The sequence below is a fragment of the Lepisosteus oculatus genome, chromosome 2 (genome assembly GCF_040954835.1).
Source record: "Lepisosteus oculatus isolate fLepOcu1 chromosome 2, fLepOcu1.hap2, whole genome shotgun sequence".
Taxonomy (NCBI): Eukaryota; Metazoa; Chordata; class Actinopteri; order Semionotiformes; family Lepisosteidae; genus Lepisosteus; species Lepisosteus oculatus.
The window spans coordinates 23,710,816-23,725,369 of NC_090697.1; the positions used below are offsets into that span (position 1 = coordinate 23,710,816).

Here is a 14,554-nt window from a genome sequence, read left to right on the forward strand (position 1 = left end):
AAAACGCCAGAGAAAGGCTGCTTTATTATCGTCCACCCAAGATACAAAAATCACCAAGTCATTGTTAAAGAAAATGTAATTTTTGTAACATGCGCTAGGTGTCTCTGGTGTAATTTGTGCTTGGGCCAGCTGGCAGGCGTGACGCTAAAGCGGAGAAAGACAGCTGATGACAGCCCAGCCAACCGAATTCATAAGAGGCAGCAGCACGGAAGCGAGCCGCTCCTTGTTCCCCACTTTAAGTTGGGAAGCTGTTTTCCAGGGTGGACGTGCAGGATTCGTCACCATGGCGACGTCTAGCTCCAGCACCAGGCCTTACGAAATTATTGTCTTTGGCGCTTCAGGGTTCACTGGACAGTTCGTAGCAGAAGAAGTTGCTCGGACCTCAGCCGAAGGACCGAAGGGGACTCTGAAATGGGCCGTCGCGGGGAGATGCCGCCAGAAGCTGGAAAAAGTTCTGGATCAGGTCGCGGAGACGCTTAGTAAGTACTTGTGCAGGCCGGCCACGAATTCTGCAGGACAAAAAGAGCCTGATTTGTAAAAGAAGCTGTGAAAGGATGGGGTATCAGGCGAGAACAACGTTAGATGTGTAGCTGCCAAAGACAATGACATGCCATATTAACATTATCAGGCACGGTGGTCTTCGTTTTAATTGTGTTTCTCAAAGGTATTTCCGTGTTCGCTTTGGGCGATTTTGAACTGGTTTTGCAGAGCAGATTTCTGTGGCGTAGTTTGCTACAATTTGGGGCATCGCGGTGGTTGTACCTGAACATGTGAGAAACTCTTGCCCGCCTCCATACTACATTCTGCTCCTCAAGAAAAAGCTACATTGTATGTTGTTAATTTGAAGTAGTGCAGGTATGCAGATACAAGTATTTGTAGATCACTGCAACTGTTACAAGCCTCTCTTTGGTGTCCCAGACTTTGTTCATTTGGAGTTGTTACGCAGAATCAAGTATATAAGACAGTCATAAATCTTTTGCTTTTTATGTTCATGAATGTGAGTGACCTGAGTAATATTTTCCAATGGGGATTATCATCGAGGCAGAAAAATGTTTCCTCCGTGCTTGCTGTTCTCTGAGGTAGCAGCTGCGTGGAAAATATCCAGTGAAATGACAATGTGGGATTACGTTCTTTAACCTTGGTAATGTCAATCGACTGCCATGACTAAATCTCGACTCACGGTATAATTTGCCAACAATTTCGTGATCATTTTTAGATTGTGATGAATGCATTCATTGCCCCCGTTATAAATAGACGAGCCTCTTCAGCATGAATAATAAAGGTTTCCATTAGAAAGAATCAATCTTGAACTTAAGTCTCTTGTTACTTACCACCAACAGTAGACTGCGTTATTTAAGACTGCAGTGAAGTTTTTTCCTTTAATATTAAAAGGACAAACAAACGTTGATTAAAGGAGATCAGCCATTGTATCATTGTCATAATTTATTAACAGATGCCGTTACCCATAGCAATTTCGTGTTCTGTTCCAAGTTAAACACTAAGTTCTACATAAAGTATAGGTAGAATATAAGCAATACATAAGATCTTACTCAAACATTTAAACACAAGTTTAAATAGCAAGAAGACTTGATATGTTGCCTGAAATTGAATTAACATTTTTGGCATTTCTACATTTAAAATGACCTTTGATTAAACACTGTTATCACACTCAGGAATTTGTGTGTACTGTGTTGCTCTGCAAAAGCAGTAGAGAGTAGTTGGGTTTTTGGACTTCAGACTGAAATTTGTGCATTTGTGCACGTCTTCACTATACAGTAGGAACTTTATCCCGATTGCTCAAGTCTGCCTAACTGCCAGGTGTTTTATGGTCAACCCCCCCCAGTACAGACACTAGCAGAAAATTCAGCCTGACAAGGCTTCAGTGGGGAGTTTATTTGGCTGCACTACCAATATGTTGTTGAAATCAACTCTTAAAGTGACAGAAAGCATATACTTCTATATAATGTATTGACTACCTCTAAATTTTGTATGTGTCATACTAATCTGTAATCAAAAATACATGAAAACTCCCAAACCTAAGAGTTTTAAGATGACATTGAGATGCCATCAGTTTAATTTAAATACACTGTAATTGCCAGGTGGCAAAATGCAGATAAGAGTGGCATTCTTTGCATGGTGGAATTAATCCATGTGGGGTTTTAATGACCTGCATGCTGTTTTAGACCTATAAACCAGAATGGGTGCTTGATATTTCACTCAGGGATCCAGCTACCTAAGGTCCTCCTCTGTTGTGGACCACTTAGGTTAAAAATGTGGTCCACAGCAAGAAAACAATGCAGTCAGTTATAGCAATGGTCTCCACACACTGGGAGTAGTGAAACATGCCTGTAGGAAGTACTGTTCTTCGAATGAGATGTTAAACTGAACTCCCGTGTCCTTAGTACTTGTAGATCTCAAGGCATGTTTTGTAAAAGTAAGGGTGTTAACCCAGAATAATTAATCTATTGAAGCAATTTCTCTCTTAGTGCTTTGCTCTGTAGTGGGGTTGTTCACCATGAATTAATGAATTTCCTAAGTGTAATAATAACAAAGGTATTTTTCTAATGATGGCTACTAGGAGGGTACTGCACCTTTTGAGGGGATTTGAACTTAGAAGCATTCAGTCATTAGCTCTAAATTTTGTACATGTCATATTCATCTCCAAAATTAAAAATACTGTATATGGAAACACAGAAAACAGTGTCCCAGGAGACCATTGCTTTAATTTAGATTGAATTGCTATGGCATGGGACCATTGGAGCCTCAGCCAAGCACAGATACCAGATGTCTGAACCTGAGGGTCCATCTAAACTGAGAGGGATTATATTTACAGTGCTTTGGGGCCTGATGTGACGAAAAGCAGTACATAAATAAAATGATTAATGTTAAGGAGATGCATAGAAACAGATTTGTGTAGTTCTAAAAAACGTTTTGATCTGTACATTTCCAGTAGTGGAAGTTGATCAAATATCTGTGCAGTGGGTGTGTCTAGTTTTAAGACAAAAGAGTGAATTTTTAAAATAGTCTGAATAATTACAAAGATGCTTTTTATTAAGACCCTGATGGGATGAGGATATAGGTGAAACTTTTTCATTGTTGTTTTTCTAATATGTTAATAAAAAAGGCTGGAATGAATTCATGCTCTGTGTTTTTTCCAGGTAAGCCAGAGTTAAAGTCAGAAGTGGATATAATAATTGCAGATGTTGGTGAGCCAGACTCCTTAGCTGCTATGTGCAAACAGGGAGTCATTGTTCTCAACTGTGTGGGACCAGTAAGTACACAATACGTTTGTTTGTAGCAAACTCAATGGTAGGAGGCATTCATGGAAAACATATCCAGTTACTTGACAGCAGCTATTTTCTATGAGAGTAATTGAACAGTTACCATTGCCTCTTGGTACAGTCTGACTCTGAGAATTTGAGATCTTCATTTTGCAATGTCAATGAATTTCAAGTTTCAGAAGGCAACTTGGTTCAGTTTAGATTTGATTTAAAGTTTGGTAAAGTTATTTGCTGTAAAAATAGAAATAGTAGGCTTATCAAAGTTACACATGTCACTTTGGACAATTACTAACAGTAGTTACTACTGGCATTGAAACATAAGGGCATAAATCATAGACAGTACACAATAATTGCCTCCAGCACATTTGGCAGTGCTATCCAGCACATACCAATTTCTCTTATCATATGTTGCAACTAACATAACCACTGTTGACCTTTGGTATTGTTGCTATATCAGGTTTTGAAGAATGTTGTTTAGTTATTTCCTTTTTATTTTCTAAATGCTTTGAGAGAACATGATGTAATAGCAATTCATTTTGATTTTTAAACTGCAAGTGCACATAGAAATTGGGGAAACTAATACAAAACTACTTATGTGAAAACTATTTTAAATACTTTGTACTTTTAATGTTGTGTCTAAAAAAAAGAAGGCATACAAAAATTAAATTCCTGAAATAACATTATATTATGCAAGGTAAAAATATTATTGGGTCATTGCACTATGATCATTGTGTATGATCAATAGATGAGAAATACTGTACATGTAATGTACACAGTAATTTACAGACAAATGGTAAGAGCACTGAATACATGATTATGAGATATTAATGAGATGTTGAATCTATATTCCTTCTAAGAATCATGTTTTGCAAGCCTAAGTACACATTATTGAAAGTTTTATTTCCCTTATGTATCCTCTAGCTGTTGTACACAATTATGGTAATGACTTTAGAGCACTGTTTGTAAAATGAGTTTGGACTTCATAACATTGGGTAACATTTTAAATAAAATGTCCTCATCAGTACAGGTTTTATGGCGAGCCTGTGGTTAAGGCCTGTGTTGAAAATGGAGCCCACTGTATTGACATATGCGGAGAACCTCAGGTAGGTCTCATTGATTTTGATTTTTTTTTTTCAAGCATGAAATCCCAGCTTTTTGTACAGGGTGATGGCAGACAAATGAGCTGCTTTTGACTGGTCAGGTTATCATGTAGAGAGTTTTTAACACAATAAGCAGATGTGTGTGTGTATATACCAAATGATATATTTATAGATGTAAGGAAATGGCCTCCGGAATTATTTCCAATAATTCTCAAATCTAGACATAAATAACATTTTGATTATAGAGAGGTTTATTTTAGATATCCCCAATTCATTTCCATGTACCCTTATAAGAATTTGACACGCCTTCAAACTGAGCTGAATGATTCTTCAGAATGCTTTATCAGTATCTTTGCCTCCATTTTACATGTGATTAAAGAAAGTAAGGGTATCTAAAGATCTCCTGAAATGCCGATACAGATAATTTAAATAGCAGCTTTAAAAGTAGCATTTCAAAGTATATAACAGTAGGTGTAAAAATAGTGGTAAGAACAGGATATTGAATAAGAATATACCTGTAACTAACACAAGTGGAAAGAGGTGCAGCACTAGATACATAGTCATTAGAAAAGGGCGCAGCAAAAGACACTGATTAAATAAAAGCCTTTCTGAAAAGAGGTTTTGAATCAACTGTAGATTTCTGCATTCATGATAGGTGATTCTCCAATATCCTTTAGGATAGAGCAAAAGAAGGCCCCATCACCCGTAGAATGTAAATGAGCTTGTGGGACATACAGTATAAAGATCAAATGTCAAATGAACAAAGCTTACGGGGTGGGGAATTGTTGGATACTAATTCAGATAGGTACCGAGGTGCCAGGCCATGTAGAGCCTTATAGGTGAGTGTGAGGATTTTGAAGTCGACTTGAAATCTGATAGGAAGCCGGTGCAAATACTCCAAGACAAGCATAAAATGATCTCTTTATTGTGAGTTAGTATTCTAAACATATTGGAGTTTGTTTTGTATGGATGAAATAATCCAGTGAGTAGGGTATTGCAGTAATAAAATCAAGAATTGTTGACCAGCTTTTCTGCTGCAGTCAAGAGACAACATAGGACATAGTTTGGCAACATTTATGAGATGGAAGAATAACACTTTTACAATATTCATGTGCATGATGTCAAGCCAGGATATCAAATAGCAAATATTGCCCCTAAATTCTTCAGTTTTGATTGAAATTCAACCACAGTGCATTCCACAGACCGGATTTACAGTACGAGTGGCATGATCTCAGTTTAAGTGAATGAAACTGAGTCATCATCATCCATCTTTTTAAATCAGAGATGCAATTAAGGAGAGCTGAAAAAGCAACTGTCAGGTTTAGTATGGACATAGATTTGATTACCAGCAACATTGCATTCAGACCATGTGATTTTAATATCTGACCAAGCGGGAACATGTAAATGCCAAACAGGGGACCCATTATCGAGCCTTGGGGGACACCAGTCTTAATGATCCCAGCTTCAGAACTAAAACCAGTGTCAAAGGCAGCCCTTAGGTCTAGGAGAATTAGGATAGAGACCCAGAATCAGCAGTCATGCCTATAAGCAGATTGTTATTACTTTAACTTTAACAAAAACAGTTTCTGTGCTGTGTAATTGTCTGAAACCAGATTGGAAGTGTTTAAATATGTTATGTGTAATGAGCTGATCATTAAATTGTAACGGCACATTCTAAAATTTTCACAAAAAAAGGCGGTTAGATATATGATGAAAATGGTTTAGGTTGTCCATAGCCATGTTTGGTTTTTAGGCACAGACATAACTGAAACAAATTTAAAGGCCTTTGGATTGTAACTGGGTGTTCCAGTTCCCTTAAACCACACTCGAATAATCAGAAGGTTAATTGGTGTCTCCAGATTTTCTCTTTGGCTTGAATTCCTTTGTGCTCAACACCTAAGGGTCATTCCATGCCAACTCAACCTACTGGATCCAAAAACACACAAAGTTTGAATAGCAAATTCTGAGATACTGGTCTGATACAATGTACATTTTCTGGTTGACCCTATGTATTTTTAATGGGAGCTAACAAGATGCCCTAACTTTGTAGTCGGGACGAGGAACATATGAAGGTTTACAAACAATTTGAGGACATTTTGCCCATGTAGGTTGTTTGGGTTTTAATAGTTCGTCATCCAGCTGTTTCTTGAAAGAACCCAGGCTATAGACTTTGACAGCATGGTTGGGTCACTTGTTCCAGACACCTAAATGCAGAATAAATGTTTTTTTTTTTAGTTCCTGGAAGGAATGCAGCTGAATTACAACAAGGAGGCAGCTGAGAAGGGGGTTTATATAATTGGGAGCTGTGGTTTTGACTCCATTCCTGCTGACATGGGAGTACTCTACACTAGAGACCAATTTAAAGGTACTTTACTGTCTATGCATTCTTTGCATTTCAATATTTCCTTTGCTTATCAATTTCCTTGGAATACAGTATATGGTCTCCGAGTTGGGGGAGATGTAAATAAGAGCATTGGTATTTAATTTTTCAGTTTATGTATGAAGATGTTTCAGTTAATGAGGCATTGCTGTTTCCCCTAAAGCTGACTTTCACATGTTCATATTTCAAATAAAAAATTAAAGCTAAGCGATAAGATGCAATTTAGAGATACAAATTTATAGACATTCACATGATGTGAGCTTTAAAGAAATAGTCAAAGGAAAACTCTGATTCCATGAGCCTGATAAAGTTTGTAAAGAATTACCTTTTTATTCTGCAGTAGCCAAAATGTTTAACAACATTTTCAGAAATTCGGATGAATGGTGTTATTGTGGACAAGTTGAACTCTTAATAAATTCCCTTTGAATGCTTTAAAACTTTATGATGGTAGCTAGAGATTGACAAACTTTAGCTCTTGTACACAAATCGTTTCATGTGCATTAAAAATGGTAGAATCAAGTAAGTATGGTCACATGTAATAAAAGAGCAATTGAAGACTTGAATATGTATAACGGCCATGTAAAATGCACTTATCAGTCATTCCAATCACAATTTCACAAAAAAATGTAGGCTATTTATTGCTCTGTATATGGGTTTTTTTCCATAAGTAAATCATTCACCAGAAATTAATTCAATTCATTTTTAACAGTGATTACTTAAACTATCATAATTGTGATTCTTGTACACTAGAAATGTTTGAAATAGTATTGTTGGGATGCCTCATTCGGCCACTGGCAAAAACCATACATTGCACTGAAATACAAATTAAACATGCTTTGGGATTAGTGATCAACATCACCTGTAACTTCTGCTACATGGCTTGATGTGGCAAAATTATCTCAATAGATGTCATGTACTTGATTCTGTTTCTTATACATTTAAATAGACATGATATGAAGAAATTAACACCATAAACAATAACCATAAAAGAGAAGAAAGGATAACAAACACTGAAGTAAATTGCTTAAAAAGCGACTGCAGTTGGTTACATTGATCATTTAATAACAGACTTGATATTCCATTAGATTTAAAACCTATACTTTGTTTTTATGTACATATAAAACTATATTTTGACATACAGGTTAAATGTTTGTTTCATTTACATATTTAATTTGTATTTTCAGGAACACTGACAGCCATTGAAAGTTTCTTGACTGTGCACACTGGACCTGAGGTACATTATGTACTGTTTGTTTTGAGGATTTTCGTTCTCCGATACCATACATTGTTCCAAAGCATAGTGGCCTTTTTTCTGTTAAAGTGATTTCAACATGCTTTTCCTTTATTATTATAATGTTTGCCTTTCCTAACCCTCCTCACGAATTGCAACAGTGAGGTTAAAAATAAATCTTCCAGTTACCCTAATTATGGAATTTTCGTTGTCGTGCAGTAGATAAGATATGACAACATTGGTGATAGAGATGATTTTGATAAATATTTTTGTTTTTATTGAAGGGGGCTTGTGTTCATGATGGTACCTGGCAATCTGCGGTCTATGGCTTTGCTGATAGTGCGAAGTTACGGTCTCTGAGAAGGAAGTTTGGTTACAAACCCCTTCCAGTTGTTGGGTCTAAAATCAAAAAGAGGTATAGGCATGTTTTATGGTTACTGCATGACTTTCAAAGTTTTTGGTCAAATGCAACATAGATCTGCTTTTTTTACTTGAAATATAATACAGCTGAAATTCCCAAGTTATAAGATTTTTTTGTATTAACATTTCTGCGTGTATATGTGTAAACCTCTACACAATTAAATTATTTATAAATAAATTAGTGTGTAGAGTTCCAGAATTCAGATTTTTCCATAAAAAATTATACTTTAATTTCTCTTATGTGGATGACAATATGTGGAGAAGAGCATTCTCGGTTACCTTTGAAATTATTGTTTTATATTTTAATTACATGTATACAAAATATATAAGTAGGAATCAGTGAAGAAAAATAGTATTGTCTCTATCCCACTAAAAATCATTTAACATATGCACAGTTATATAATTGAAATGCAAACATTTAGAACTTTCAGTTACTAATACGAGGCTATTAAACATAATGTTGAGTATAATACAGTTTTTTTACTTGGACTAGAAATGGTACAGGTTATTACATTTTCTGATTCTACACAATGTGCTTTGTGATCCTTGTGCATGGTACGTAGGAGTCCCCTCTTCTACAGTGAAGAAATACAGCAGTATGCAGTTCCTTTCATGGGAGCTGATCCCTCCGTCGTTAAGAGAACTCAGCGTTACCTGTGTGAAGAGCTGCAGGAATCTCCTGTAAGTGATCCCAATGCTTGAAAAATGCATCTGGTTGGATGCACTTTTTTTCCCCTTTTTAGTCAACTATAGGATAACACTGAAACAGTTTAAGTACCACTGTGGTAGTTTGTTTATTAATAGGGTATGTTGGTGGAGATCTCCCAAACTTCATACCCCTTCACAGAATACAGAGGATAAATTATAGGGTATAAGCAGGTACAGTGCTCGGAAAATATTTCTGAGTCACCTGGGTTGATCTGTATTCTCATAGTTTAGAATTAAAATGCATTTAGATCTTCATGAAAGTTATAAAATAAAAGATTAACATAACCAAACGCTGTTATTTATTTGACCAGTTTTTTCCCCATGCAAAAAGATTCTCATTGAACAACAAGTTAATCTTTTTACTCTCAAAGTATACTGTCATCTTTCAAGAGAACATTCTTCCAGCAGTGTTGCAGATCGTCCAGTGAGACTTAAGACTCACTTGGCACTGTAAACTTGAACTTGTCCTTGGCACTGTCGTATCTACACATTTGGTGAAAACCAAACACGAACTTCCAAGAGAAGATCTCATCCTGACCGTCAAGGATAGTGGTGGAATTATCATGGTTTAGGGATGTTTTGCTGCCTGGATCTGGACAGCTTGCCACCGTGACAGAACCATGAATTCAAGAGGCAGTCATCGGGCCATCAGTATGTCAGCTGAAAGTGGGCCGTGCAGCAAGGCAATGAATGTAAACATACAAGCAGACCTACAACAGAATGGCTGAAGAAGACTTGGAAAATCCAGACCAGAATCCCACTGAAATGTTCTGGTGGGATCTGAAGCAAATTCTTGTAAGGAAACCCTCAAATATAACAGACTTAAAGCAGTTTTATAAGGAAGAATGGATTGAAATCATTGCTGCTTAAAAATGTGCCACCAGTTGCTGAGGATTCACATACTTATTCACTTGAGGATATTTACTGTGTGATCATTTTGTTAAATAGGTTAATCATGTTATTTTAAGACTTTCATTAAAATCTAATTATGTTTTAGGTCTAAAACATACAAGAACATGGATCAGCCTAGGGGGTTCACTAATGTGTTCTCTGCACTGTATATGTAGCAACTACTTTCTTGAACTGAAAAATTAGATCCTGTTTACTCTTGAAAGAGCAGTATCAACATATGAGCTCTGAAGAACAGCCTTGTGCTTTTGTGCGATGAGAGAATGACTGGATCGCTTAAGAATATGGGGACTTGAGTGTTTTTGAATATCTGTGGTAAACCACAATACCTCCGTTTCATCCACATTTTCATGCTGTTTTGAAGTACCAGTTTTCTTTTCTAGAAATGCATGCTTGATTATGCATTTCCGAAGACCTAGGCTTTGTTTTCAGCTAACTGTTTTTTTTTGTGATTTTTATGTTTTATAGGTTCAGTATGGTGCCTATGCAGGAGTAGGTGGCATTGGCTCTGTTGTCAAATTAATGTTCGCAGGCATGCTTTTCTGGTTCTTGGCCAAGTTCAGTTTTGGAAGAAATCTTCTGATTAAGGTAGGTTCCTTCTGTTTATTTACATTGTTTGAAATATGCAGTGTCTTGCAAAGGTATTCACCTCCTTCCAATGGAATTTCCTATTTTGTTGAGTTATATGATGGCAGATAATTTCAAGTGGCATGAAATGTCAGTAAGTTAATATTTTAGTCACTACAGAGCAGGCCTGTCTGTGACAGAGTGGCAAACTCGCCTATTATCCCACATTAACTTTGTAATAAAGCATTCAAGTGTAACCACAAACATTTTTGTGATCAGAGGAGACAAAATTGGAACATTTTCATTTGCTTTTTGGGCTCCAGGAAGGTTGTGGTTTCAAGTCATGAGCTGCATAAATGAATGGAAATGCAAGTTTCTTTGAATAAAAGCATCAGACAAATTAGTAATAATAAATGCAAAGCATAACCATAGTGGTGCAGAGGTTAGCATTGCTGCCTCACAGCATTGGGGCCCAGGGTTCAATTACTGGGGTGCTGTGTGGAGTTTATAAGTTCTCTCCATGTACAGTAGATGTGGGTTTCTTCCAGGTACTCAAGTTTGTTCCCACAGTCCAAAGATATACTGTACTGGTATGTTAATTGGCTTCTGGGGAAACTGGCCCTGGCGTGATTGTGTTTTGACTCCCCCGAATTGGATAAAACATTTAGAAAATGGATAGATGCAAACCATTACATCTGGTGCAAACCCAACACAGGGCACCACTCGTTCAACTGACAGGCATGGTGGTGGCAGCATTATGTTGAAGCTTCTCAACAGCTGGACTGGGAAGCTTGTCAACACAGATGGTAACTGACAAATCTTAGAGTAAACCTGCTTTAGTGTGTTAAAGACCTAAAACTTGGATTAATTTACCTCTGAACAGGACAATGACCAAAGCACAAGGTCAAAGCTACACTGCAGTGGCTTAACAATGTGACATTGAATGTTTTTGAGTGGACCAGTCCAAGTCCTGATCTGAATCCAATAATAAAAGCTGTGGAAAGACTTGAAAATTGCTGTCTGTCAACGTTTCTTAATTGCCTTAACAGAAAGTGAGCAGGTTTGAGCATTCTTATATCTACAAAGTTTGTAGACGCTTATCCCAAAAGACCTGCAGCTGTACAGTAATTGCTATGAAAGGTGCTATAACCGCAGAGAGAGAAATACCTTAACAGTCAACTTGTTGTTTGGATTTTCTTTGTAATTTTTGCTGTCATTTAACTTCTTCCATTCATGAATGTGTACTGTTTTGAGGATTAAGGTTTTGATTAAAAACATTTGCTTCAAAGTGTGTATATGTGTATGAATGGGGTGTCATTGAAAGGGGGTGAATACATTTGCAATATACTCTATTACTTTCTACTTTGAGTTCTAAATGAATATTTCAGTTGTTGGGGTTTTCCAATTATTTTCCCCACCAATAGCTATCATATTTCAGAACTAGTAGCCCTGTGGCAGTATTTCTATCCAGTAATAATACTTTCCATTTTTGGAAAAATACACTGATCTCTTCTAAAATTACTAGCCAGTATCTTATGTTATCTTTTATTTTAGTTTTGCTTGTAATGAAACATACTTTACTAATTGTTCTGTGTTGTTTTTTTTTTCAGTTTCCTGAATTTTTCTCCTTTGGAGTTTTCTCTAAGGAGGGGCCAACAAAAAAGCAGGTAGTTAATTTTTTGTTATCCAAGAGATGTAAATCAAAATTCAGTTTATAGAAAATGCAAATTCTGAGAGGCTTGTTTCTGAAATGTGGGGTACACTGGTGTTCAGTTCAGTATCCAGCTGATGTTTCTGTCATCTTCAGATGGAGGGATCTTCGTTTTGCTTTTCATTCATTGGTGAGGGATACACTGAGGACCAAGATCCTGAACAGGGCAAACCTAATTCCAAGATCCGGATTCAAGTAAAAGGACCAGGTACCCCATTCTGTGTAGTGTTAAACCTAACTACTATAGTTACATTTATTAGGGAAAGTTCATTTTGAGCAATGGTTTAAAAATTTCTGAGATTTATTTTGTACTTAATGCTGTTTATTAGATAAACATAACCATTGATTTCTATATTATTAGAAAGTGAACCATGTTAGAGACTGTTGCTGTAATAGCCACATTAATGAGTATACTGAACATTAGAAGAAACATCAGTCTTTGTGTGTATCTTTTAAATTAAGAATAGTCCCTGAAGCATTTGCGATGTGATGCAAGTCAAGCCTCAAAGATGTATATTACTTTAAATCACATTGATACAATTTAAATACTGTAAAGACTTTTACCTACATCACATCTAATCAATAAAGAAGGTTATAAAGATGGCATTTTTCTGGTCATAAATTTGTGAATATAACTTTGCTATTATAAGTGATATTTTTTTCAGTTCTCTGTATATTTCTGCTGTTTTCATTAATGTATAAGTCAGGCTTTCCCAGTTTGTTTTAAAGGGACAGATTTGCTTCATATTACTTTGTGTTTTACAGAGGCAGGGTATGTTGCTACTCCTATTGCAATGGTGCAAGCAGCCATAACACTGTTGAATGAGCCCAAATCCTTACCAAAAAAGTGAGTCTGCATGTCACCCTGATTTTAAAACCAAGCCGAATGGCTTTCAATTTTACTTGCAATCCACTGGCTGAAACCGGTGCATTTGGGACCTTCGAGGAGTCAAGCCAAGTGGCCGGTTGCTGTTATTGTTTTTTATGAGGTTCTTAGTTCATTTATTTCTGGTTGAATATGGGGAAGGGTTAGTCATTGATCAGAAAATAAATAAGATAATTACAATCTGCATGTACCTAATTACTGTAATTTGTAATAACTGCATCTTAATATTACTTTCCTTTGCTGGATTCACAGGGGTGGAGTGTACTCTCCTGGAGCTGCCTTTTCAAAGACCAATCTGATTGAACGACTGAACAAGCATGGAATTCAGTTTGTAGTTGTTGGCACAGCTGAGGCCTAAGGATCCACAATGCCAGCTTCCTTCATTCTGTGGTGTCACAATGTAGAACACACTGTGCATTTACCCTTTCCCCAGTCTTCAAAATTGCTTATCCATACTTGCAAAACATAGAAGTTAATAAACACACAAGTAGCATTGACTAATTGCCTGTCTTGCATTCCATAATAAAATGGAAAACTCCATGGAAAACTGTTGCTAAAAAGAGCTTCAGTTTCATGGTTATTAAGTGTTGACTATGTTGGATAAAAAAAGCTGTTTAGTCTTCAGTCTGCTTGAAAGCTTATTTGAATAATGATGAATTTCAAACATCTGTGTATAACTTGTATTCCTGTTTGAAACAATGCAGTAAAGTATTTCAAATTTGTAGCTTCATTATTTATCTTTTTTTCCCTTAAACTTCATGTTCAGTGTCCAGTAGCATTAGCTCCCCGTTTAAGTTTTGATGAGCATTGTCAATATGGTCTATATGAGGCCTTTAATTGGCAAGCAGGATTATTGGACATCTGTATTTACTGGTCACTATCTCCATGTTGAGTCATTATACTGTACTTTTTGTTTTAGAATTGAAACCCCAAATTAATGCCAAACAGCTTAAAAAGGAAACTCTGCTCAATTCCTGCAGAACCTATTATTTAAGAGTTATTTTTATGGGAATAAAAGTTCAATTACATTATTTTCTTATCCCATGATTAAAACAGGTTTAATATTGGAATACAATGTTCATGTTGGGAGAAAAGTATTTCTCTTGTGTCTGAATGGGAACACAAGCTAGTATATTTTAAAAACAACTGAACTAAACTGAACAGACAGTATTAAGCACTTCTGCATCATGTTTGCTTTGAAAGTGGTATTTTTCGTCTCATAAATACATTGGGATTCTGCATGTGTAGGTTTGCTGCTATATACCTAGTATTGCACTTTTGATTTTGGGTTGTCTTCCAACCAAATAAAAATGCTGTTTCCATCCCAGAAAGAGCTAGAGAACTCTTCATTGCACGAGGTG

At 36.5% G+C, this 14,554-nt stretch overlaps 1 protein-coding gene across 1 annotated transcript; it reads left to right on the top strand.

Annotated features, from left to right (window-relative positions):
* Positions 1-173: 173 nt before the first annotated feature.
* Positions 174-13,923, top strand: sccpdha.1 (saccharopine dehydrogenase a, tandem duplicate 1). Its single transcript, XM_069199044.1, has 12 exons — positions 174-479; positions 3,159-3,271; positions 4,304-4,384; positions 6,617-6,746; positions 7,946-7,995; positions 8,277-8,407; positions 8,976-9,093; positions 10,498-10,617; positions 12,207-12,263; positions 12,404-12,515; positions 13,073-13,154; positions 13,446-13,923. The coding sequence occupies exons 1-12, from the start codon at positions 284-286 to the stop codon at positions 13,549-13,551; spliced, it is 1,296 nt and encodes a 431-aa protein (XP_069055145.1). The 5' UTR covers positions 174-283; the 3' UTR covers positions 13,552-13,923.
* The last annotated feature ends 631 nt before the right edge of the window (positions 13,924-14,554 follow it).

What these genes read in the sequence shown, in the direction of transcription:
- sccpdha.1 (XM_069199044.1), top strand. Translation starts at nt 284, where the DNA reads ATGGCGACGTCTAGCTCCAGCACCAGGCCTTACGAAATTATTGTCTTT. An exon ending in ACATATGCGGAGAACCTCAG is followed by an intron (nt 4,385 to 6,616) that starts GTAGGTCTCATT and finishes TTTTTTTTTTAG; the next exon opens with TTCCTGGAAGGAATGCAGCT. An exon ending in CTGTGCACACTGGACCTGAG is followed by an intron (nt 7,996 to 8,276) that starts GTACATTATGTA and finishes TTTTTATTGAAG; the next exon opens with GGGGCTTGTGTTCATGATGG.